The sequence below is a fragment of the Alternaria novae-zelandiae genome (assembly GCF_023758075.1).
Source record: "Alternaria novae-zelandiae strain BMP 2774 chromosome Unknown scaffold_1, whole genome shotgun sequence".
In the NCBI taxonomy this organism is placed as follows: Eukaryota; Fungi; Ascomycota; class Dothideomycetes; order Pleosporales; family Pleosporaceae; genus Alternaria; species Alternaria novae-zelandiae.
The window spans coordinates 2,373,074-2,398,086 of NW_026056961.1; the positions used below are offsets into that span (position 1 = coordinate 2,373,074).

The 25,013-nt window shown below is 51.8% G+C and overlaps 8 protein-coding genes across 8 annotated transcripts; 6 read left to right on the forward strand and 2 right to left on the reverse strand.

Moving 5' to 3' along the window:
* Positions 1 to 1,075: 1,075 nt before the first annotated feature.
* J4E88_000765 (uncharacterized protein) lies at positions 1,076 to 2,080 on the forward strand (the record flags this gene model as incomplete). Its single annotated transcript, XM_049394439.1, has 1 exon — positions 1,076 to 2,080. The coding sequence occupies one exon, from the start codon at positions 1,076 to 1,078 to the stop codon at positions 2,078 to 2,080; it is 1,005 nt and encodes a 334-aa protein (XP_049260268.1).
* A 4,113-nt stretch (positions 2,081 to 6,193) lies between these two features.
* Positions 6,194 to 7,023, reverse strand: RSM25 (mitochondrial ribosomal small subunit component; the record flags this gene model as incomplete). Its single annotated transcript, XM_049394440.1, has 2 exons — positions 6,194 to 6,608; positions 6,665 to 7,023. 2 exons carry the CDS (start codon positions 7,021 to 7,023, stop codon positions 6,194 to 6,196), a joined length of 774 nt encoding a protein of 257 aa, XP_049260269.1.
* Positions 7,024 to 7,357: 334 nt separating this feature from the next.
* On the forward strand, positions 7,358 to 9,169 carry J4E88_000767 (uncharacterized protein; the record flags this gene model as incomplete). Its single annotated transcript, XM_049394441.1, has 1 exon — positions 7,358 to 9,169. One exon carries the CDS (start codon positions 7,358 to 7,360, stop codon positions 9,167 to 9,169), a length of 1,812 nt encoding a protein of 603 aa, XP_049260270.1.
* Positions 9,170 to 10,210: 1,041 nt separating this feature from the next.
* Positions 10,211 to 11,648, reverse strand: J4E88_000768 (uncharacterized protein; the record flags this gene model as incomplete). The annotated part of the gene is made up of 3 exons (XM_049394442.1): positions 10,211 to 10,335; positions 10,571 to 11,225; positions 11,310 to 11,648. The coding sequence occupies 3 exons, from the start codon at positions 11,646 to 11,648 to the stop codon at positions 10,211 to 10,213; spliced, it is 1,119 nt and encodes a 372-aa protein (XP_049260271.1).
* A 3,209-nt stretch (positions 11,649 to 14,857) lies between these two features.
* Positions 14,858 to 16,265, forward strand: J4E88_000769 (uncharacterized protein; the record flags this gene model as incomplete). Its single annotated transcript, XM_049394443.1, has 6 exons — positions 14,858 to 14,956; positions 15,008 to 15,103; positions 15,159 to 15,195; positions 15,244 to 15,311; positions 15,359 to 15,756; positions 15,809 to 16,265. The coding sequence occupies 6 exons, from the start codon at positions 14,858 to 14,860 to the stop codon at positions 16,263 to 16,265; spliced, it is 1,155 nt and encodes a 384-aa protein (XP_049260272.1).
* A 2,062-nt stretch (positions 16,266 to 18,327) lies between these two features.
* J4E88_000770 (uncharacterized protein) lies at positions 18,328 to 19,537 on the forward strand (the record flags this gene model as incomplete). Its single annotated transcript, XM_049394444.1, has 2 exons — positions 18,328 to 19,074; positions 19,487 to 19,537. 2 exons carry the CDS (start codon positions 18,328 to 18,330, stop codon positions 19,535 to 19,537), a joined length of 798 nt encoding a protein of 265 aa, XP_049260273.1.
* A 1,054-nt stretch (positions 19,538 to 20,591) lies between these two features.
* J4E88_000771 (uncharacterized protein) lies at positions 20,592 to 21,050 on the forward strand (the record flags this gene model as incomplete). Its single annotated transcript, XM_049394445.1, is given in 3 exon segments — positions 20,592 to 20,638; positions 20,686 to 21,020; positions 21,034 to 21,050. The coding sequence occupies 3 exon segments, from the start codon at positions 20,592 to 20,594 to the stop codon at positions 21,048 to 21,050; spliced, it is 399 nt and encodes a 132-aa protein (XP_049260274.1).
* Positions 21,051 to 21,507: 457 nt separating this feature from the next.
* Positions 21,508 to 24,167, forward strand: J4E88_000772 (uncharacterized protein; the record flags this gene model as incomplete). Its single annotated transcript, XM_049394446.1, has 7 exons — positions 21,508 to 21,515; positions 21,726 to 21,776; positions 21,833 to 22,583; positions 23,149 to 23,250; positions 23,359 to 23,615; positions 23,806 to 23,893; positions 23,952 to 24,167. 7 exons carry the CDS (start codon positions 21,508 to 21,510, stop codon positions 24,165 to 24,167), a joined length of 1,473 nt encoding a protein of 490 aa, XP_049260275.1.
* Between the last annotated feature and the right edge of the window lie 846 nt (positions 24,168 to 25,013).

Sequence of the window (25,013 nt, forward strand, 5' to 3'; positions counted from 1 at the left end):
CCCTTTCAACAAAGAATCTTGTATTCCATCCGTCAACGCGACAATCTGCTTTGTCGCATTATCGCTCTTGTGTCAAGCACCAAGTTTCGATAAGCATCGTCGCACCATCATGGAGGAATACCGGATCCCAGGCTGTCAAAGTGCTGACAGTGTAGACTTCGCGTGTGAAGGATGGACGATTACCTCGCCAGCTTCACTTCCTATAAGCTTGCAGCCTGTGGCATCGCAAAACAGCGGTGTCGCACAGTCGTTGTTCGAGACCCCTGGAACAACCTCGGTCTTGCCACAGCGTTAGTACACGATAAGGAAGCCAAGGCGGTTGAAATGCACCGCTCATTCGACAGATGATCTCTTTCTATCGAATGGCGAAACAGCCAATTTGACTTGCCCGTATGTTGTCTTCCCCGATTCACATGCGATGTCTGCCTGGGCGGCAAGGTAACAATCTTGGTGGCTGCAACAAGCGAGTCAAGCGCACGCAGACATTGCAATGCTGAGAGAGTTTTGACAGCTTCGATGGCTCATCTCGCTTCTAGAAACCAGTTTCGAAATACGCTTCGGCGACAGAACGTTAAGATGCAACGAAATAAGCAAGCAGGGAACCGCGGTCCGTACTGGTGGAATTGCGCGCCAAGCCGATTCCCCCGTATTTTCCCCGCCGTCCGAAGAGGCGATCGAGCCTTCCAGCCACGGGAAAATCTGGGGATGCCTCTTTCCACCACTCAACACCACAACCTGCAGCCACCAGTCTAACGTTGCGCAATACCTGCTGCCGTTCCTGGGGCGGAATGCACGTTCGCCAAGATAGGCCAAGACGAAGTACAGCATCACGGTGATAGACGCAGCATGCACTTGCGCGAGTGGGAGTTTTTCGAGCCTGTACGACAATGCGCCATCAGCCATTTTACCGGAAGAATTGCAATGATGCACGCCTCAAAGCCTGGATGCCGACTACATGGCCATCTACTGGCTCTTTGGTTGCCGACGCTCGAAAAGGCTGGATATAAAATGTGAGTGCTATCGCTGGTTGATCGGCATCAGATCACGCAAACCCGTCTGCATCTTCTACCTCAAGATGAAGCTCTCAATTCTATCACTCCTTTCCCTCACACTATGTGCGACTGCAGCTCCTGCAGGGGCTGACTTTAGCCTCGTCGGTTTCGCCAAGGACAACCCAATTGGACCAACCACTGGTGGTGCTGGCAAAAATGGCAAGAGCGTTACTGTTCGGACGGTCGCCGAGTTCATCAAAGCTGTGAACGGCAGCGAGCCAACAGTCATTTACGCCAAGGGCAACTTCAACCTCACATCAAGAGTTCAAGTAGGGTCGAACAAGTCTCTCATTGGAATGGGCAAGGGAGCACAAATCACTGGCTCGGGTCTCAACATCTTCAACAAGACCAATGTCATCATTCGCAACTTCGGGTTCACAGCGATAGACGACGACTGCGTGACGATTCGCAACAGCACCCGCGTATGGATCGACCATAACGAGTTCACCACTGGCAACTTTCCTGCTCTAGGCCCTGATGCGTACGACGGCCAAGTAGACATCATCCGCGCCGCAGATTGGATCACAGTCTCATGGAACTACTTCCACGACCACTGGAAGAGCTCTCTCGTTGGAAACAGCGATGCGCTCAGGGATGTGGACCAAGGTCACCTCCACGTCACCTACCACCACAACTACTGGCGTAATGAGGGCACCCGTGGCCCTGCCGGTCGTTTCGGCCACCAACACATCTACAACAATCTCTACGTCGACTTCCTGTACCAAGCCATCCACTCCCGCAGCGACAACCAGGTTCTTGTTGAAGGCAACGTCTTTAAGGGCAAGACACGCGAGGCTCTCAGCACATACGGATTGGTCATCCCGGAGGACAGCCCTAACACCAGCCCCGATGGCGACTTCGAGATTGACGGCTTCGCGAACCTTGGTGCGAAGAACGACTTTGGAAAGGCGACTGTCAATATCACTCAAGTTGGCAACTTTACCAAGGCTCCGTACAAGTACAAGCTTACTAAGCTCAAGGAAGTCGAGAAGATCGTGAAGAAGGGCGCTGGTCTTGGCAAGATCTGAGCGACATCGCGACAGCGAGAGAAAACTATAAAGTAGTTGTGCTAATAGTAATGTTATTGTTTAGTCCCCATCCCCCGCCTCTTCGCCTCCGTTCAAATGCTAATCCCACTGACTGAACACAACATCCCACCCCTCTGGAAACTTCCCCCTCTCCTCCTCTCGTATCCCCTTTAACTCCAGCCGCGACTTTCCAACGTCTTCTCCTTCACCCCCTCTCCCCAGAAACTCAACAAAGCAATCCCTCAACTCATCCGGCATAGGCAGCACAGAAAGCACCCTATCAGGCTCACACCCAATCATCACCGCCTCCACCTTGAACCTTCTTACCCCCGTCAACCCACTCCCCCCCAAAACCTCCATCCAATGCTCAGGCACACTATCATACTCCCCCAGCCCCAATTCCCCCGCATCAAACACAACCTCATCCGGACCCGGATACCGAACCCAAATCTCCACACTCTTCACTCGCTTACAGTTCTCCGCCCCGATTTGCCGTTCGAACGCAGGGAGTTGGCCTGGATGTGGGAAGTTGAAGGTGTTGGAGCCGTAGAGCGTGGAGGCTGCTTCGGCGTGTATTTGTCGGTTTGCAAGCAGGAGGAATGGGGTGGGTGGTTTTGGGGGGTGGGGAGAAGGGTCGTGCCAGTAGCCGGGGGAGGGGAGGATGGAGCCGATGTCAATGGGGGTGGGGATGGAGAGGGCGGAAGTGTAGATTTTGTCGCGGAGTTCGCGGGGGAGGTGGAGGAAGGGTGGTGGGGGGTTGGTGGTGGGCGTGTGTGGCATGTTCGTGAGGTGGGAGTGGTGTCGTAGAGGGTTGTTGCTGGGGATGAAGGGATGGTGCTGGATCGGAAGGGTGGTAGGTGATCATTTCCAGTATGAAGCTGTTTGGAATCGCTCTGACGTCAGGCGCTCTTTCAGGCCAACCGCGGGACCGGCGTACATCCTGCGCTAATCATCATCAGATGCCATTGGTTGACGCATAAGTTTCAGTGCAGCATCCATCCAAAGCTTTGTCCCGACACTCCACGGCGTTTTCGGCGCTGACGCAAAAACACGACAGTGAGACACCATGTATACGACTCATACGCGAGGAGATAATCTACGAAAGAGAGCAGCATCGCATCTCCAAGAACCTCTGCATCGATGAGACAATAGGAACCATGAAGTGGCCGAAGAGACTTTTCGCGAACACTGGAATTGCGACCGCTCGCTCAAAAAGGCGAGAAAGTAAGCAATGTCTACCTTAGAAGCCAACAGAGTGTCGTCGTGCTTCAATGCATCCCGCGACCCGGGAATGTAGTGCTAGCGTCTGGGCACGCGTATAAAGGCCTCTTTCTCCTCAACATACTCTCTTTCTTCCATCCACATCTTACCGCACTTTACTCCAAATATAATGACGTCGACTTCCATGATCTTCCGGTCTGGGGAGCTCCAAAACAATACGGATACTTCGCATGTGTCACAGCTTCAAAAACTTACGAACGTTACCTCGATGTGTTCGCGGGGACGCAACTACAAAGATATTCACAATGATGACATGCAATCTCCGGCATGCGATCTTCAGCTACGCACTACGAAGATCTTGTCGCATATAAAGACCTCGCTTATCAGCACCCTCTCTTCTTGTACCTGCACCTTCCAATTCTACGTTCCAAAAGAAGTAGCGACACAGGCTATGGTGTTCTGGCTGGGACAATTCCAAAAACACGACATCCACAAGTGATGCTTTCCAAAAATACCTTGGTTAACGCATTATGTGTCCGCGGTTCGAGACCCTTCCTAAAGATCATGGCGCGCTCGCTCATGATCTCCGCCTCGCGACCTTCAGCAATTTACTACGAGAATCTTAATCGTTTTCAACACTTGGACGGCTTCACCACTCCTTTCCACAAGTGTAGATGTTTGTGGAACATGGCAGCAGGCTCTGTGCGCCTCCCTCGGTGTATATAAATCGAACAACTCACGATCACTTCTCCCCTCTTCACCAAATGTTTCCACGTTGGAATACTCAAAAATGTCAACCGGGGCTCCCATGTCTGAGTCTCGTTCCCCTTTCCAAAAGGTCGTACAACACGTACATGGAAGCTGCCCTTGGCGTGTACCAGGAAATTCGAAGTTCAAAACAAAGACATCAGGATGTCATGAGAGCCTGTCCGAAGTGAGATCATTGTCCATCTCCAAAAGCCAACGCGATCGCAACCGATGCTTCTGTGGAAAAATACGGTCGATAGACACCAGAAGAGTGGCTCTACCATGGACGCGATATAACGCCTCATTATTGAAGTATAAAAGACCTTTCTTGCGGCTCTGCTTCTTGTCTTCTACCTACCACCTTCAAAGACTTCACCTTTTCAAAACATACGAGAAGTTGTTGTTATGTGCTGCCTGGCGCCAACTTGAAAATACACCACAGTAACTGAATGTTTCTCTGTGCGGGCAGATAGCTCGTACAAGTTTCCACTAGACTCTTTGGCTCAAAGCGGGAACAGCATCGTCGCATGGAGTCTGCCGGTTGCTTCGAAACAAAAACAAATATGAAGAAGCACCATGAGCGTCCTGGTTCCAGTATTTTGCGTCAAAACACTAAGTGCCTCGCTACATGAGTTCCAAAAAAACAATGACCTGAGTCGCATGCTGGGTTTGCTGGCATATAAATAACACGAGCGCTCCATTGCTTCTCTTCTCTACAACTTCCCTCGCTTGGGCGAGATTTTCCAAGAGCAGAGCAGCGTATTGTGATGTCTTTTTCCTCCGGGCTTTCGAAAAGTACACACATTAATCTTGGATGGCTGCGAGCTACCAAAGAGTTCGAGGATCTATTCGGATGTGGAAGAGACGACCGCGAAGATTTCTACTGAAGAAGATCTGATGTCGAAAAATATACAAACCGGCGATACATGTTCGGACAGTTTGGTTGCAGGACCTAGCGTACCTTTGAGTATGAAGGTCATTGTGTCGCTGTGGAGCACCGAAGGCTTGAAATGCTTAAAGAAGCGGTCCATGTCTTTGAAAATCAGTGGACAAAGTGTACATGTTCCGCTCCGCCGAGCCTGATCGTAACGGGTATAAATATCATGCAAGTTTGGGCTTTACTCCTTCATTACACACTTCCTTTACAAAAACCAAAACTTTAATACCTATCTTTTCATGGTGTTGTGCGCCTCTTCCTCCAAAACCAGGCTATCAATTGCAAATGTTTGAGCCAAACCAAACATCCTTATCAGCACAAAAGCCATTCTTCGTGGCAAGACCGTCTAAAAAAATATCTCCAATATTCGATGTCTCGTTACGGTCTCGCCTTCGATGTAAACTCTCTAAACGACCGTTCCAGCAAACAATGACAAGCAAGCTGATGGCTGCGCGAACGATGCCCAGTTCGGTGTGTGATATCAAAAACGGACTGGCCGTGTTTGATGTCTGTTCCCGCCTAGGGCTTTGGGGTATAAAAGACTCGTTTCTGCCCTTCGGAGTCTGCCCTTCCTGTATCCCACTCGACAGAGTGCATTCTCCAAAACTCGACACCTTTTGTCCCCATGTCCGTCTCTTCGGAGTGACCAAAATGTGAAACAATACTGATGATGGTTGTTGCGGCTCCTCAAAATTCAACGAAACATATATAATGAGATCCGGGCTGGCAGCTGGAACAATGGATAGACGAAAAATGTCTGGCGGCTCGCTTTCGCTGTTGAGATATAAAACTCCTTCTTTCCATTACTTCTTTGTAGTTGAAAAGCAGCAGCCAACTTGTAATGTTCAAAATCATTCGTCCAACAGCTCATGCTGTCTCCTGGGGTTCGTCCAAAAAGAAGATGGGCACGAACGCATGACTCCTCCGCCTGGGATTCGCCAAAATACACTATGAAAAGAAAGGATGACATGAAAAGAATTTGCCTCTTAAACATGCCTTGGGAGAATTGAGATCATTGATTCAGAAAGCCTGTATGCTACTACGTTCATCAGTACCCTGATGATGATCAGCATCATCGCGATGCCGTCCATACCCTCCTCATACCCACATATTCCCATCGTCCAGATAGAGCTTATCTCATATCCATTGAATTGAACCGACCATAATCGTAATCTACACAAAATGTACAGTATCCCACGCCCACCCCACTACGCATGCGCCGCCACACCCCCCATAGGCCTCATCCCCTGCGGATTATTCGGCGCACTGGGCTGAATCTCCTGCACCGCCTCATCGTACTCCGCGGTACTCATTTCCGCGGCATCCCCCAGCCCCTCATCCTGCTGCCCACTAAACATCTGCGCGCGCATACTCTGCTCGTCCTCGATCTGCTGGGCAGCCCACGCCTTCCAGTTCTCCCACGTGCGGTCTTCGAGCTCCATTCCGATTTCAAGCGGCCCTTTGCCGAAGTAGGCGCCGACGTGCAGGGCTTCTTCTTTGGCGATGCGGGAACGGATTTCGGAGAGGTGGCGGTGTTGGTAGAATTCTCGGCGGGCGAGGTCGTAGGCGGTGGCTTTTGAGAGGGAGGCGTGCTTCATTAGCCACATTTGGCGTTGGACGACGCTGGGCGGGTGTTAGTATGGGGTTGGTGTGGTGTGGTGGATGTGGGTTGGAGGTACCTTTCACCATCTAATTGCTTCCCCGGCTGGACAATCTTGCTCCAGTCGTATTTCTTGGAGTCGTTCCCGCTATCTTCTACGACTAGCCGCGGCCGTGCCAGTTCCCATGGATGGTCGCCGAAGAACTCTGAACGCAGCTTGTCTTCTGGGTATGCGATGGGTAGGGGTTGGAATAGTTTGCTGGCTTTCCGTGCCTTTCGCATCTTGGGTATGCGCAGGACGGGGCGGGCGAGCGTCTCGCCGGGCGGTATGTTGCCGACGACGTCGTACCATTGCGGTAGGTTGGGTTCTCGTTTCGAGTCGAAGAGGGCTTTCGCGGTCTGGCGCACCCGCATCGGGCGGAAGTCGTAGCGGCCCATGGCGGGCGGTGATTGATTTTATATAATCAGATATGTTATCGCATCGGCGGGGGTTCCGGGGGGAGACGGAGGGTGTAGCAGCAGGTCGGGCGGCGCAATTGGTCGTGTCGTGGTGTCGTGGATATTGGGGTTCTTGCCCGCAAAGTCCGCAACTCCGCCAAGACTTCGCGACGCCGAAATCTTTGGAGAGTATGACCGCGACACTCGGCACCCGCCACAATTATCCTCCCACCCAGGCAGCTCTTCGCTGAGCTCCCCGTATTCAATTGCACCCGAAACCCCCCAAATGGACACCGTCTGAACTGGCTCCCTCTGACACAATGCTCGACCTCTCATGTCCCTCTTCCGCACCCTCGACCGGACCTCTGCAGTCTCCAATACCGCCCATGCTCGCCCCTTCCTCACCTTCCTGTACCCGAATTCCGAGAAGAATACACCAAAGAGGAGGTTCAGCAAGAAGGCGGTAGACAATGCCCCGTTATCCGATAGGCCGTCTGCTCGCATGGACACTTTCTTCATCCAGGCATTGGTGCGGGCCGGGTCGTGCCCAAAGCATGCGAAACATATACATACCCCGCGCGACGTAGCATCGCCGACACCGATACACCAGACATCACGCAGGAAGAGCACGTGGTCGAAGTCGGAGAAGAAGTTGGATATTTTCCCCGAGCGCAAAGGGCCGCTCAAGAAAGTCAAAAACTTCGCCGAGAAGGAACTGCAGGCCTTGGTGGATTACTATGGCATGGAAATTGATACCCGGCCTGAAGCAGATGTTCCTGACGAAGGGAAGCTGGTTTGGAATGTTGGCGATGACCACGAGCCCTGGCCTCTACGCGAGCCAGCAGATGCGTTGCATATCAAGAAGTTGGAGGATCTGCTGAAGGATGATGAGTCGCCGCACGATGAGGTCTTTGATACTTATAAGAAGCTGCAGTCGCCAGGAGTTGTGTACCTTACTACCATGACTATTCGAGCGCTACTGCACCATCTCGCCATAGTCGAACGCCCCACACCCATCGCAGCGCAACGGTTCCTCTCGGTCCTAGACGATATGAAGACGGCGCATATACACATAGTCCGCTCAGAGTGGACATCAGCCATACATCTGACTGGACGCGCCATGGGAACAGTGTCCGACGATGACCTACAAAACACCCTCCGCATCTGGCAGGACATGGAGCACCGGGCCGGTCTAAAAGGTGGATATGTCACATTCAACGTGCTCTTCAACATTGCTGTCAAGGCGGGCAAGTACACACTAGCCGAGACCTTCATGAAAGAGATGCAAGCCCGAAAGCTGCCCATGCACCGACACTACCGTGTAGCACTCCTCTACTACTACGGCGTTCTACAAAACGGAGATGCCGTGCGAAAAGCATATCTCGACCTCGTCTCAGCCGGCGACATCGTAGACACCGTCGTCATGAACGCCGTGATAGCATCCCTAATGCGCGCCGGCGAGCCCTCAGCCGCCGAACACGTCTTCGAGCGCATGAAGCGCCTGCACGCCCAACGCAGCGCCACAGCCCGCGGCCACGTCTTCTTCAACCGCACCTGGCGCGACCGCCGCGTGCTCGGCATGAAGTTCCGCGACGAAGCGCGGCGCCTAAAGAAAGAAGGCGGAGACGAAGAGCTAAAGCAGCTACAAGACCTCGCGCCCATCGGCCCCGATTCACGCACTTATGGGATCTTGATACGCCATCATGCAGCTGTAGCCGGTAACATCGACCGCGTCAACGAGCTTTTGCAGGAAATGAAATACAACTCCGTGTCTCTCGACGGCACAATCTTCATCGTCATATTCCACGGTTTCAACTCTTTCGGCGGCGTTAGATACTCCTCCTGGACACTTTCCCGCCTCGAGAAGATTTGGAACCAGTATCTCAATGCGCTAAACAGCGATAATATGGAGCGTACCTGGCTGTCTAGTCTGGCTGTCATAGCGGCGCTCCGTGCATTTGGGCGATGCGCATCCCCCGAACGCATACTCAAGGCGTGGGAAGAGATTCGCGCGTTGTGGCACCCCGATGAACGGGAACTGGAGGCTGCGTTGGCGGTGCTGAGGAAACTTGTGCCGAGTCGGTTGGAGGGGGGGTTGGATGACGTGGCTAGACCGGGGTTCTTTGACGGGAGGAGGCCGTCTTGAGACTTATTTGTTCTGTATCAACAGTTGTGTCGTTAATGTAAGACGCGTTCTGTATCACTGTTCTCTTTTTGGCCTGTAAATATATCCGCTGCTATCCAGACTACGAGGCACGTGTATGTGCATTTGGAATATGTCTCCGTATACCACGCTGGATTTGCGGCGGCATAAACGGAGATGGCTGTTTAGTGTATCATCATTATTGTACCATACCATCCCGTACCCTACTTCTTACTCCAACACCTCAATCATCCAAACAATCTACCCAGCCCAAAGGTAACCCAGCATCACCCTGCCAACCTAACCCTACTTTTCCCTCACCACGTTCGCGCAATCTCAGATCAAAGGAAATGTGACAGGGATATATCATGAAGAAAATGCACAAGGATCTGCCTGTGTGGTCGGGCATGTCATCTCCGGTCCTTTGGAGCGTATATCGGGTTACCTACTCCAGCCTATTTAGATCTACTTCGGTGGACTTGGGGCTTGGCACGGGTAGATTGGTTAATTTGAGGATACTGCGTGGGATGATTTGGGAGGGGTTGGGGATAATTTCGGGGGAAGGGATCGGTGGGTATGGGAATTTGGAAATGCGATTTTGGGGGGCATGGGGGATGGGGGATGGAGGATGAGGGATGGGGGTTTTTTGGTGTTGGTTTCGTTGGACGAGGGTCATTCGGCTGGGTCAAAAAGGTTATCTAGCTGGGCAACAAGAACGCAAGGTATTAAGAATTACAAAAAAGGCAGATTTGTAGAGAAGGTTCTTTTCTATAATTTGGGTCTTTAGGAATTTTAAAATCCTTGCTTTGTTGTTGCGCAAAATAGCTTTAAAAAGGTAGAGTGTCACCCAGCTAGATAGCTTTTCGACCTAGCCGAATAACCCTCGTTGTTTTGGTGATGGTGGTGGGTTTGCGATTTCGATTGCTGCTGTTTGGAGTGGTCGTTCTGCTAGCGTCGGTGTTGAATAGTGCTTGGTGGTTGGTTTGAGGCTGTTCAGGTAGTTGTGTTGCTTCGTCTCGGGGCGTAGATGAGAGTTGGGGTTTGTCAATTTGCGCTGGCATTGGTGTTAGTTGGTAGTTGAACTGTGAGGCTGTATCGATTGTTGCGCTGCTTCGTCTCGAGGACGTAGATAAGATCGCACGGTGGAAGAAATGCGCCTTTGGCTTCGTCTAGGGCATGATTAGGGTTTGGACTTTCTATTGAGGTTTTCCTTTGATCTATGGCGTGGATATTTGAGGGCTGGCATGTTGAGTTGGCCTGAGTCTTTGTCGCTGTAGCGAGTCGTTTACGGCCAATCACGATTTAGTTGGTATTGCTCTCGAATTGAAAACTCCTGACGCAGCTCTTCCTCCGTTAACAAGCTCCACCACGAAAAAGAGTAAGAATAATTCCGACCATAAGAACTTTTCGTTGGGTGCCGCATGCCTAGATCAGCCATGCGCTTCTCATCCCATATGGCAAATCCATATTTGCGCCAGCACTTAAACGGGTACACAAGCGTAAGCGGACCCCCATCTTCGTATCCTTCGAGTGAGGACATTCTGCACCAAAACATGTACCCCCATGGCCCTAAGTACTCGCAACTTGGATCCTGATGGAATATGTCCTTCTTACTATCGACGAAGAAGACCGGGTCGGCACAGTAACACCTAGACACTGCCCCTTCTTCCCAACGTATCGTTGGCAAACCAAAAGCGTTGTTCTTGACAGCTTCCACCGAAGCAATGGTCCCAGAGGTGACTGCGTCGAAAAAGTCGCTGGCGGTCAAAATCTGCTCCCGGTAGGACTTGTGCACGTCGTAAAAGCCATCCGCGCTGCTCTCGAACAACGCATCAATTTCCTCTCTCGGCCATATGGCGTCCAGGCGGCCCTTACGACCGGCGTCCTGGAGCTCCAGGAGAAACTGCAGTCGCCAAAACGATTCCATCATCCGCTTCTCCTCCACGTACGAAGGTGGGCCGGTCTCCTGTGGAATGTAGTCCTTTCGGCTCTCGGCGTTTCCGAAACGATCCTGGTTTCTCCAGCCAGCCCCCGTTTTGATGAGCGTGGAAGGCCTTAACTGCATAGATTTTCGTATCAAATGCTCAAGGCAGGCATGGGACCAGGCATGCACATTCGCGGCGCTGGCGAGCAAGCAACGTACTGCCGCGGCAGCTTGGTCTCGTCCAGACGAATGTATGTTTTCGGTGGCGAAAACCCAGTCAGCTTCAGCAATAGTTTGAGCCTCGGGCATGGATGCGAAGAAGTCTGAAAAGCGAGCTTTGAGGACCGCGTCCATCAGGCGACGCGTCTGCACGGGAACGGTAACCGTCATAACCTCCTCCACAATTTCGAGCGGATATCTGTCGAGCACTCTGCCCATAGCGGGCGACGCATGGGCCAGGTTTCGTAGTGAGAAAGGGTTCGGAGAGAGTTTGATTATCTGGAGCCTGAGCTCCTCGGGAAGTCGACCAAATGGGTCTTGTTGAGTGTTCTCTGTCATGGTTGTTTCCAGCACTCTCGGTATTGCTTTCAAGGGGAGGGTCTGGAGAGACGAAGGAGCCGTGGACTCGACAGAAATTATGTGCGCCTGCTCACTCTACTTCCTTCGCCTCGCGTACTAGCCTCATTCGGTCTCACGTGCACACGACTGTGCCGCTCAACCGCATACCTGAACAACACTTCGAAACATCCGTCTCGACGATGCCCAAGCCCCGCCCATTAGCACTGCCAGGTCGCCGGCTTCAGTCGGTCTTCGCGCCGGGGCTTCTTCGCAGCCATGCCTCTCTCCACGATTGTTCGTTTCTCCATTTCGAGACCTGCGCCTAGAATTATCAGCTTTCCTACTACGAGCATCGCCACGGGATTGAACGCTCATCGCAGTTTCCATGGGCGATTTGGCGCTACAGAGTTGCAGTCAAGTGCCTTGCGCAGACTTCGGTACGACTGCGATGTAAGATTATACCTTCGACAGCCCAGCCGACGACGAAGTCTCCATGTCTTTGTACCGGCCCCAGCTCCCGTGGTTCGGTCGCTCAACTTCTTTTCGTACTGGTATTACTACTTGCGCCTTCGGTAAGTCAGCCCATAGACCCGAGTTCGCCCACTCGAGCTGATCTTGCAGAGTTCTGCACCTATTATATGTCAGACAGGGCGATTTTCTCACCTCTGAACTACAACTCCATTACCCGAACCCAACACCAGCGGAACAGGAATGTTTGGAGTGTGCTTATACCGCTCTGCAGATACCTAGATCGTTCAGTATCCTGGCTTATTTCAATGGCTTGTCTTACACTATCTCACGTGCAGATATCATCCGAATCTCGGATGCATGTTTTGCCCTGCGACACGTCAAGTCCAGCATGCGGTCGTACCCATCGGATATCCTAACGCGGATCCACCCAACCGTTAGGGTAGTTCTGAGCAGCCTCGAGAGTGTACTGAGAATATTCCAAGACAACCTTGCGGTAAGAGGCGAACTCGCCGATGTTGCGCCTGAGGAGCTTCCCAGTCTGACCAAACAAACCCTGGAGATCGTGGTCGATTTTTCCGAGTTCTATATGGGAAGTAAAACGTGGCTGGCTGCGGAACTACCAGTTCATGATGCTACGAAGATAACTACAGCTCTGCATCGACATCTCAAAACGTGCGTTTGTTGGTTCAAATGGATGGAAGACATTGGAGCTCGAAGAGGCGGAATTCCGACACAAGAACGAAGAAGTTCCATATATGGAACCATCCGGGATGCTAGGGGGTGGCAGACGCGCTCTATAAAGGAGGGCCAGCAGGTACTCCGTCTCCTCGATAGATGTTCTTGTACGCCAGGAGTTGAACACGTTCGGGCTGAGGTCACTAAAATCGTGGATATGCACAAAAGACTCCTCGAGAATTATTGACAACCCCTGCATTCTTGCGCGAGAGCATAGAAACGCGATATACCTGAACGATTGCTGGGCTCGCGAGATATAGTACTTCAGTGGGGTTTCCGCAAAGTCGTCGGGCCGCTGAGGGTTGGAACCAGCGTATCTGAATAAATGTAGCAATGGGGAAGGGTCAAGTGGGCTGTTATCCTAGTGGGCGGGCGCGTCCTGGGTCTATGCTGGTATTGCATCGACAACAATGATGGAAACGATTGAGAGCCGATGCTTGCCGGCCGCATCTTATTTCTCATGGACCGAACGAGTCCGATATTGCAATGAAACGACTGTTAGTATAGACTGGTAGCGCCATCAATTGGATGAGCATCATGTCCTTACCTTTACGGTGTTCTTGAAACTTCTGAAGAAAAGTAGTGTAATGGCACGTGACGCTAGGAGGTGGAAAATCGGCACGAAATCGGTGCCTCCACATCCCGCGTCTCCGATGCCAATGCCGATTTTGATCCTTTCCATCTCTTCAGCCTCAATATTTGCATGGCAGTCATACATCTGGTATGCATGTGATAGTCATCTCGCCATTCTTCCTCCTTCAAGCGACCTCGGGATGCAGGATCTCGTCGCGTATCGTGGTAACGCATAGACACACGAGATTCGGCGTTGTTTCCCGCCAATCTCGTCACGGTTGCACCTGAACAACGGGGACGCCGCGTCGGAGGATCCATCGAAGGAACACGATGGCAAGTGTGTCATGTCGCGAATCCGAGGATCCTGCACCGATACATATACATAGCATTGTTGTTGACCTTGCCGATTAGTCGGGATCCCAGCACAAGAGATGAGACAGAATCCTGCGCCGATCGATTGCGATTAGCGCGACACCCAAAGAAGAACGACGAGATGAATCAGCGAGTCATCTGGCGTCGGAGGCTAACGATTGGCCCGGAAATTTCACCCTGGCCGTGTTTGAAGATCTGTGGCGGCCGTCCCTGTGTGCAGGATTAAACTGGTGATGATATCAATGGCCAGTGCTCTTTGCGAAGGATTCCGCAGGGGGATGCGCATTCAGCCAATCTTTGCGTTTGCTTCAGAACCTTACGATTATTGCGGCTGGCTACTTGCGAGTACCTCAGCCTCGAACCTGCGTTCGTCGTGCTCGGCAGACGGCAGATATTGACATGTCACTCCTGGTACCCTTGTACATATACTGGAGTCAGGGGCGATGAGGCGTAACAACCCGAAAAGTCCACACTGCCACGGGACGCGGGATGGAAGCGTCGAAGCAAAGAAGGGCCTCACCTTCCATCCTTTTGGAAGAACAAGTACAGCAAGAGGTAACGGGGTGGTGTATGGAAGCCGGGTACCGCACACATGGACGGTCTAAAAGCAACACCAGCGCTCACCGCCGTGGAACCTTCTCTCGCGCGCCGTACGCGCAGCCCGTGGCGCGATCCCTCAGGCCAGAAATCCGGCGTCCAGAAAGCGTTTCTCCCAGCGGTACCCCTGCGTAAAGTTTGGGCGAGGACCTGTCAAATGCAAGCATCCGCAAATCGCAGTTCGCTTATCAGCTAGCGTTGAGCCTCCAACACGTCTCCACCTGCGTTAGTCTTGCGTGGACGGCATGAACCCAGCTTGGCAACGGCCCTGAATCGTCAACCGTAGCCTCGTGGGAGAAGGCGGCAGACGGTATCCTGTCAGTCATTAGGGCTTGCGTTCCCGCCCTGCGGCGTGGGTCGTTCGCCAACCTTATAGTTTCTGCATCTTCCAAAGCAGCGCCGGCGCTGGCGTTCCACTTTACTCAGGTACGACGTTCTTCACGATGTCGACATGGGAGCAAATGTACACCGATATGGTGCTGCATGCACCGGATCCAGATGAGGAGCTGCCCTTGTCGAATCGCAGGGCGACGATGTTCGGCACTACGCTCACTTTCTTGGTACGATGTCGTGATATATCTCGATGTATCATCCGCTAACCTCACAGATAGATCATAGCATGGTTTGCGGTTTTCTTTCGTCTGTATGTCCGCATCAGAGTCGTCAAGGAATTGGGCTGGGATGATGCGTTTGTGTTCCTTGCTCAGGTACGTTCATTGTTGACAGATTATACGCGTTTGACATGAAGCTAACTTAATCTAGTCGTTGAACACGGCAGCCACCGTCGTAATGTGTCTTTGTAGGTGGTCTACCATGCTTGCGGTATGATCTCGACTAATCTGAGTAGCTGTCAAGCAGGGACTGGGTGAGCACATGTTGTACATTGGCTACAACCGTCTAGTAGAATATCTGAGGGTATGCTTGTTCCTCAACTGGATGGTGCCACTTGCTAACCAAACCAGTTGTACTACTTCGAAATGGCCATATACGTCACCAACTGCGGCGTCATCAAGATTGCTCTCTTGCTCCAGTACCTCCGCATTTTCAAGGCTGGACTCATGCGATGGATTTGCATTGGCCTCCTCGTCGCTGTGACTCTTTGGGGTATCGCCTTTTCGATCACCGCATGGTTTCCTTGCTTTCCAGTGCGAGGGTACTGGGACCGCACAGTATCTGCGAATTGCTACGGCTTCGGACTCGGAGACCTTGATAGCTTCATCGCTACGTACAAAGCACAAGCGGCCACCAACATGTTGTTCGATATCTCCATTTTCATTGCGCCAATGGTGTTGTTCAGAACACCAAACCTGCGATCCAAGAACGTGTTCGCAATGGCTGGCGTGTTCACCTTTGGAGCTATGTAAGTCGCTCATGCCACCCGGCCCAAGCATTCCATACTAACATGATCATAGCGTTGTCGGGACATCAGTCTGGCGACTCCACGGCATCGTCGAAACCAAAGGCGCAACCTATCCCTACGTCGACTACACCTGGTGGTCGCCAACTCTCATCATCCTCACCTGCCTCGAAATCGACCTCGCCATCATCTGCGCCTCCATGCCCATTTTCTGGCCCATCATCGAGAAGTCGCTCAGCGCCATCTTCGTCAGCTACGAAGTCCAGGTTGTGGAGGAGCGCGTCGACGACTACGGTCTTACCTACGAGCTGGAGCACATGAAGGGGGATGACAGGCCATGCAGCATAAAGAGCAGCGGGACGAGCACACAAGAGTTGACGAATGACGATGAAGAGTCACATCCGAGGAGACCACAATTCACGGTGGGCTTTGATCCGCTGAGTGAGGAACAAAGAAACAACGGGTTGAGTACGAATGTTCAGTCGACAGCTCAGTCGAAATGGCAGCTCTAGATGGTCATGCATATACATCTCAAACCCAATAAAAACACATGCAAACAATCACGTAGTCGCAACACGCATACTGATCGTAATAGCAATGGAACTGACACTATCTTCTCAGGAAAACCTCCCTCTACTCACACCAATACCCACGCATCACAACCCTACGTCATCCCAACTCCCCTTCGGCCCGCCATCCACTTCACCTCACCTCCCGCACACCTATGCACTTGCCTCAAGGAACCTCCCTGCGACTACCACCTCACCCCACAGCCTTGAAACACAAAACCACCGAAGACATCTCTTCGGCCTCATGTGTACGTACAGTATTACCACCCTGTCCACCCCACGCAGCTGTTACGGCCGAACAAAGGTAACACTACTGTCATTGAATCGCAAAGCGCGATGTCAATGTCACAAAGGTACCACCGGGCACAGCGACACTAGTCGCGCGTCTAGATCCGTCTGTGTCGCACGCTACATCCCGGTGTAACTAATCTGGGCAGTCCATCTCCGTGGGGGCGCTGCTGTGATAGCTGCGCCAGCCTGCCAGGCACAGTGCAGTCAAAAAATTCTCCGGGCCTTTAGTGGAGAGTTGCTTGATTGCGCGCAGTTGTGCATGAGTAGAACGTGGTCATGTGGGTGATGGGGATTACGGGGGCTGGGGGCTGGATTGCCGGGGATGTGATGCGTGTTGCATGTGAGGTTGAAGGTCCGAAAAGATGGCCATGGATAAGAGTAGTGCGTTGCGTGAGACGGGAGGGGAAGGGTGGAAGGTGGGAAAGTATGGCGGTAAGCTGGGAATTGCGCTTCGGGGAGGTGAAGTCGGTCCGATCGGAGGTTTATCGATAATGAGATGTTGATTGATGGATGGGCGATCTGGTGTGACGCGCAGAGCTTCAGCTGAGATGGAGAGGTGGGTGGGGAGAAGGTGTGGCGAGATTTTTTGGGTGTTGGAGAGAGTGGTGTCGGGAATAGTGAGAGGGTGCATAGGTGGATGGTGATGGTGTGCAAGATTTGCCGAACTATACTTCTTTTTATGTTGTTGACCTCGCCATCGTCTACGGGTATTGGCCCTTCGCTATTTGTAGTCTTCAGTGTCGCAGCCTTCAAGTCCAAAAATCTCTGGATCTTGAATCATCTGTTTCTCGTCTCATTTCCCGGAAGGTCTGCCCACACGTTCGAAAACTCTCCACAACATGAGCGTGTACTTCGAAGATCTCTACAGCTCCATTATCCTCAAAGATATTGGCTGAACATTCCCCTGGACCTACGCTGATCTTCACATGAAGAACTCAACCACTTCCCAAAATCACCACCACACATTACCCCGAAACCCAAACGTCGACGTTAGAGCAGGCTGCCTTAGGCGAGCACTTTCCGGTGCGATATTCATATCCAGGACCAGTCAAACGTTAGTGCATTGCGCCGTTGAGAAGCTAGTGGTTAAATGGGTGTGTAGTGGTTTGAAGAGACGATGGTTTTAGCTTTCGTTGCTTTTACCACGTGCAGCCCTGAACTTGCTTTTTGCTGATCTTGATGTGCATCACCCGCACTCCCGGCAAATGTGAAATGGCGAAGCTTATTTGCCGCATGGCGCGTTGTGGCGTGCACACCTCAGGTAGCTCTAGTCTCTAGGCCAGCTGGCGTGTTCCCGTGGAGAGGGATGCGCGCGGGGGTGTCGGGTAGTAGTGGCATGCGTACTGCATCATGAGGCGTCCTGTCGCGTTCTCGCGCCAATCAGTTAATGAGTTATCAAAACGACATCGAGGTGAGGCGAGTGTGTTAGTATAGTAGTGCTTGCTGTTATGGCCGACGCGTCCACAGAGGCACGTCAGCCTAGGCAAACACAGAACACCCAAGAGCCTACATCAGCTTTAAGTTAACTACCTTGCAGGTTTTTCTCTTGATGTAGTCTGCAGACCTGTTCAGTCTTTTGCTTTGTATGAGGTGGCGCTGAAGATTAGCTGTTTTGACGAAACACGTGAGAGACGCGTCTTAGCGCGAGCGGATTGGAAGCGGGGATCACCACTCCTGACGTCTTCTTTCCACATCGCGACGCGTCGCCAATGTCATGACGCCACCCGCGAACGCGAACGAACGAGTCGTCATAGCCGAATCTGGGGATGTATTGCTCACCCTACGCAACCCGGGTGCGCCCTTCGCTGTTTGGGAACGTGAAGCCGAAGATGGCGATGCAGCCAATAAGTCTGTCATCAAAGAAGAGGGCAAGGAAGATGAGGATGCAGACCAGGATTTGAAGGCAGAAGGCCCGCCACAGAAGAAGAGAAGGATGGCAGAAAGATCGAGGCAGGGAGCAGAAATTCAAGACGATTTAGGGGACGATCCAGAACGCCCTTGCTTTGTGTATCAGGTCTCGTCTCAACACCTAATCACAGCTTCGCCAAAGTTCAAAAGCGAGATTATGTCTTGGAGCGAAAACAACAAAGCAGACGATGGGTTTTACTACATGGAAACCGCAGACTGGGACTCAGAAGCATTTGCTATACTTTTGAACATGCTTCATCTCCGCTTCCGCCAAGTGCCCAAAGAGCTGAGTCTGGAGTTGCTCGCCAAAGTCGCCATGCTAGTGGACTACTACCAATGCTGGGAAGCGTTCGATCTGATCGCTAATTTATGGGTCACGAACGCTCAGAGGAAGCACCGAGTACCATACACATATGGTCGCGAGCTCATGATGTGGATGCTCGTCTCCTGGGTCTTCAAGTTGGACACGGTATTTGACAGTACCACCAACGTAGCGCTGCGGAAAAACAACCGGCCGAAGATCCAACATATGGAATTGAGCATTCCACCAGCTGTTCTTCGTATGTTGTGCGTCGTAGTTCTTTGCAGCCTATCGACTAACTCGAGTAGAAGCCTTAGAATCTCGACGTACAGAGGCGATTGCGGAGATGATAGAAGTTTGTCACAAGTGGATTGACAAGTATTGCGATGCAGACTCATGTACTCCTGCACATGGGGCTCGTCAGCCCTTTGAGTGTAGCTCTATGCTGCTTGGTGCGCTTATGAAGCAACTGAAGCCCATCGGTATCATCTCTCCACGACCGACGGCCCCATTCGACGGCTTAAGCATCGCCAGCTTGCGCGAGCAGTTGGTGGGGATGAGGTCACCGACTTGGTATACACGGGACACTCGCACTTCCCATATATGTACGCTTGCTTTGACGGTGGCCGAAGATATACTTGATGTTTCAATCAAATTCAATAAGGGGCTCAAGCGAAGTGACTTCGTGGATCGCGATGAGGTTGAGACGGAGTAGACGCTCGATCACAACAACGATCAAAACATCTGGGCTTACTCACTACATTTACAAGCGACCTGTTATCGATACCAGTGGTAGCTACAGCCTATGTCGCATTCTTCGAAAAATATATTAGGGCAGGAGCCTACATCATCTTCTAATCTGTGTGTTTGTTAAGTTATGGTACTATGTATACCGCAGGCTGTGGCACCACTATCAGCCCCAGAACTTGAGCTGTAGTCAACCAAGCTAGTGTAGTCAATATAGCAATCGATACTTTCACAAGTACACCGTTCGAATCCCCGAGTTATTCTCACCCGTCGTTAGGCCGCGCACCGTATCGGCTTGAGTGTATACCGCGAGCATCTCAAAAAACGTGCATGATTCTCTCTCTCGAAGGATATGTTATGGCGCACTGTCGGTACTCCATCAGAATGTGGCTGTTAGGACTGCGCGTTGTTCACCCGCGCCCGAAGTTATTTTAATGAACCTACCTGGAGAGTCAAGACAAGCTTCTGCATCCTATAATTGACTCCGAACGCCCTCGTGGTAGTTGTGATCGTACCTATTATTTTTTTTTTATTATTATTCAGAGTCCTAAGCTTTCACTCTTACGAGTATGCTGCTATCCTGTTTTCATCCCGTGTGTTTACAGCCGTAATTAGTACTTTACCGTGTACTTTTGATCAATGAATATGCAGTAAGAAGTGATCGTACCTATATCGACACGAGATGCGCGGTCGGCGCTTACCTCGGTGTGGGTAGAGACTAATTGACCCTTCCAAGGTTGGGATCGGTATCATGAACAATGTCGCTATGAATAGCCCTAGGGACTCTCGCGGGCTGGTATTGCCTTTGAGCTGTGAAGTCGTCAGAGAAGTTCAAGGTTGAGTCTAAAAGCCTAAAACGGCAAGACGAATACGGCCTGTCTTCACCTTCACTTTCACTTGCGCGTCGTAACGGAGCGAGACGCGCCGAGCTCCGCCTAAGCGATATATCGAACAAACTCCTCCTCTTCTTGTCCCGAGGTCTTTTCCGAACGACGCAAACCGTCGCCGGACACTACAAAAACATGGCGACCGAAGAGATTACATCTTCAAACGCGGTGCTTCTGCCCAGGTATGTCCTTCTTGGTATAGAACGACACATCACTAACTTCTGCACAGCACCGCGGTGATCTCGCCCACTGTCATCGTCAAGATCGGTACGGAGGGCAAAGAGTACATCCTCCACACCGAACTCCTCAAGCACCACTCTGGTTACTTCCGTGGAGCACTTTCCGGCGCATTCAAAGAAACCGACGACGGCGTTATACCCATTACCGATATCGAAACCGACGCATTCGACACCTTCGTCGATTGGATCTACCGCGGCACCGTAAACACAGAGCCGCAATCACCTTCCAACGTTCTAAGTCGCAGCTACATCTTAGCAGATCGACTAATCATGCCCGGTTTGAAGTCTGCGCTTATGGATCATTATTACCATCGGTACACTGGACGTAAGCGAATCAGACCATCTTGCGGTATGATTATCAGACTTTGCAATAACTTGCCCAAGGAAGATCCATTACTCCGACTCTGTCTCGATATATGGTCCGCGCAAAAGGCAATCTATAAGTTGGAAGAAGGAGAAAAGGCTGAACTGTCGAACCTGCCACATGAGTTTCTCGTTCGTTTAATGTTACGAATGCAGGAACTAGGCGAGAAGCCAACTGCAGTACAAACTTTTATGCGGGAAGATTACAACGAGCGTGTAAGGACTGATGGATAGAAGAATGGCTCATGTTTTATTTTGGAGGGCCAATGGACAGAGTTCTGGCGGGCGTGCTTCTACCGACTGTGGTTCTGCACGTCCGAGCTCTATCACGTCATAACGCTCGTTGCTTCAAAGGGCCAGCATGTACTGTCTCACCCTTCAATTCTCACTTACTCGGTGGTCTCCAAATGATAAGTCTGGCTGAGCTCCTCGACTGTGCTTTGCGATCGATGACCGTGTAGGTGAAGTTGAACAGTAAGAAGAAGCCTTGACAGGAAGGATCCCAAGTGAGAGCAGGATGTCTCTCACCTGTCACAATCCGCTGGCGATCTTGATATAAGTAGTAGGAAGTCCTATAGATCTGCTTCAAACCTCTTCCCCCCACACCACGTCCTCATTGTCTCATCCAACTTGTGTGCGCTGAATTACATCAACATCAGAACAATAGACGTCACATCAAGACCATTACCATGGAGAAGACCGAAGCACCTCGCGCAAGGTAAGTCACTGGCTGCGAACTTTGCAAATACAAAGTATGTTACTCATTCTACATAGCGCCGCTGCAGCATCAAAGACTGTCATCGTCATGGTCGGACCCGAAGAGAAGTATTACACCCTACACAAGCAGCTCTTGACGTACTATTCTGGATACTTTCGTCGCGCATTCGTCAAAGAACGCAGTAACTGGCACCTGGACACCGTGTCAGTTGAGGGGTTCAACGTCTTCGTTGATTGGATATACGAGACGAGGCTGCGCCCGTCGGTCAACACGGATGAAGATGAGACGTCATGCATGCTCAGTGCCTACCTGGTAGCAACAGAACTGTCAGTTGGATCGCTAAAGACGGCAATCTTGGACTGGATGTTCCTTGATCTCTCGGACAGCTATCTCAGTGTGTCAGCTGTTCAACGGTGCTTCGACGTATTGCCAAACAACGATCCTCTACTCCAGCTCATTGTCGACGCATTCTGCATCAACGATGGCGTGGGCACCATGGGCGTCGAGGATTTCGCAACGATCGATGACCTGCCAAAGCAGTATCTGGCTCGTGTCCTCCGAAAGCTGCACCAGCTGACAGAGCTGCCCGATGAGGACCGAGTTCTTGCGCGCGAAGACTACAGCATGGTGGTATCGCTGAACTACAAGGTTGCGGAAGAAGTGTCACAGTCTAAAGTCTGGGGAGAAGCACCACAGTACAAAGGTTGGGGAGAAGTGGCACAGTCCAAAGGCTGGGACGAAGTACCAGATTCCAAGGATTGGGGCGGAGTGTCGGACTCCAAAGGCTGGGATCTGACTGAAGAGGAAGTATGACACTAAGACGGGCTTGTACTTAATCCCAACTCTAGGACATGAGAAAGGGCAGCTCGAGAGCTACCTGAGTACACGACTTTGAGTGGCCCCTTTGGCGAAACAAAAGACCAGGTAGACTATGGGAAAAGACGTGGTTTCTTTAAGAACAATGAAAGCCAAATTTCAAAACCTTTGTGGTGAAAGGCGTTGACAATGCCGTGAATGAGTGGAACAAAGGTGTCGGTCGTGAGTCTGACGCAACTTCGCAGCTGGCCCGTGCTTACATAAGTGAGGCTCCGCTGCCTTGTTAGCGTCGCGCTACGAGCTTCCCCAGCGCCATTCGTCATTTCGTATGAGCAACATTACCTTCACCTCCGCCAGCTGCCTTTCAGCCTACACACCCTCCACCAGTCATTTACACGTCGTCGCAATCTGTGATTGATCTTATCGCAACAAAACGGAAATTGAACCGCCCAACGGTCGCAATCTAATTACCATTCACGCCCCCGGAACATTCACGTTAGCCCGGTAAGTCATGGACGGCCCGTTAAATGCTCTCATTTACTGACGTGGCTCCTAGACTTTCAACTACACCCAAATCACCATGTCCGACGCCGAGGTTATCGAACAGAAGCGCGAGGAGGATGAGCGCCTCGATACCGCCGAAGACCCCAACGAAGAGGTACGATACCATCCACCACAGCGCGCGCGTTAGACTTGTCGAGGATAGCGGGCGGCTGTCGCGCATACAAGTCGCGATATAGAAGAGCATGCTGACAGTGCAATGCAGGAAGAGATCTCAGCAATGAGGCGACGCGTACAAGAGATGGAGGAAGAAGCCCAGAAGCTGCGCCAAATGCAGAGCGAGACGGACCTAGAACGCCACGAGATGCGCGAGAGCAAAGAAGACGTCGACGCGCGCAGTGTCTTTGTCGGTAACGTCGACTACGGCGCTTCCCCCGAAGAAATCCAGGCACACTTCCAGAGCATCGGAAGCATTAACCGTGTGACCATATTGCTCGACAAGTTCACAGGTCATCCCAAAGGGTCAGTACTAAGAGGAGGTTTTCCTTGAACGATTTGCGCATTTCCAAATTTTTTATTTGCTTTCATGCATCAACAACTATGCGCGCGTACAGTCGCGTGAATGTTGTTGGGGCTACAGTTGGGCGAAAGTATATTTCGCTACCTGGCAAGAGTTTGGCAGAAAGATCGGAACGCTAATGAGCGTATGCAGGTATGCGTATGTGGAGTTCACAGAACCGCATCTGGTCAATGAGGCCTTGGTCCTTGACAACAGCCAGTTCCGCAGCCGGAATCTAAAGGTATGAGATACAGAACATGCACCATCGAATGCGCGAACGCAAGCTGACATACGTATAGGTCGTCCCCAAGCGAACGAACCTTCCCGGTATGACACGAGGCGGACGCGGCGGCCGAGGCGGTCCTCGAGGCGGATACGGCGGACGCGGCTCACCATACGGCGGCCGTGGTGGCTACGGTGGCGGCTACGGCGGCGGCGGCGGCGCTCCACGAGGAGGCGGTTACCGTGGTGGATACCGTGGCGGGCGAGGCGGATCGGCATACCGCCCATACTAAGCCTGTGACACGACAACACCGGCACGCGCTATACCACCAGACCTAGGTCGCCGTTTCTGTATTGCTATATTGGGGTTCTCGAGGCAAGGGTGAAACAAAGGAAACAAAGGACACAAAATTGGATTGGGGAGTCGCGGTGACTATCTGTAAGATCCGAGGCTTGTACTATTAGGATGATTTGTTGGACACATGTCGTGAGGATGCGGCGGAAGGGCTGCTGGACTTCTTATCAACCGGGTTTTCTGAGGGACCGGGATGGGTTTAATATATGTTTTCTTTGCTTCGTTGCGTGCAGCCCTTCATCTCGTGTGTTTGTTGCTTCGGCGGGATCAACGCATCATACTGAGTATGTTCACAGCTACTATTATGGCTTCGTGTAGCCGATCACATGAATATCAAACTGGGATACAACAAAGATGAATCAATCGTGTATATTACTCCATGCGCAAAATGCCAGGAGACGGAGAAGAAAAGTCAGGTATCATAGCCACATGCGGCTTTTCTCCCACCATCTAAGCACCCATACAATGCTTGGGACCTCGCCCAAACGCCAGGATCCGTATCTCATCAAAAGGACGTTTCCATACTAAGCGCGCCTCAGCCAAGAAGTCAAGGCAAAGAAAGAAAGAAAATGCAAGAGCACATCGACCTCGTCTGGCCAGTATCCGCCGCAGCTGAGTGAAATCAGCTTGACCGCTGCGTAACACCTCATGAAGGCCTGACCACACCATCCCGTACCCAACCCCCATAACGGCCCTCACGAACCGTTCGTCACATATAACCAAAAGGCATCCTCACCCCACGGTACACCACCTCTCCCCCCCTCTCATCCCCGACAATATGTAG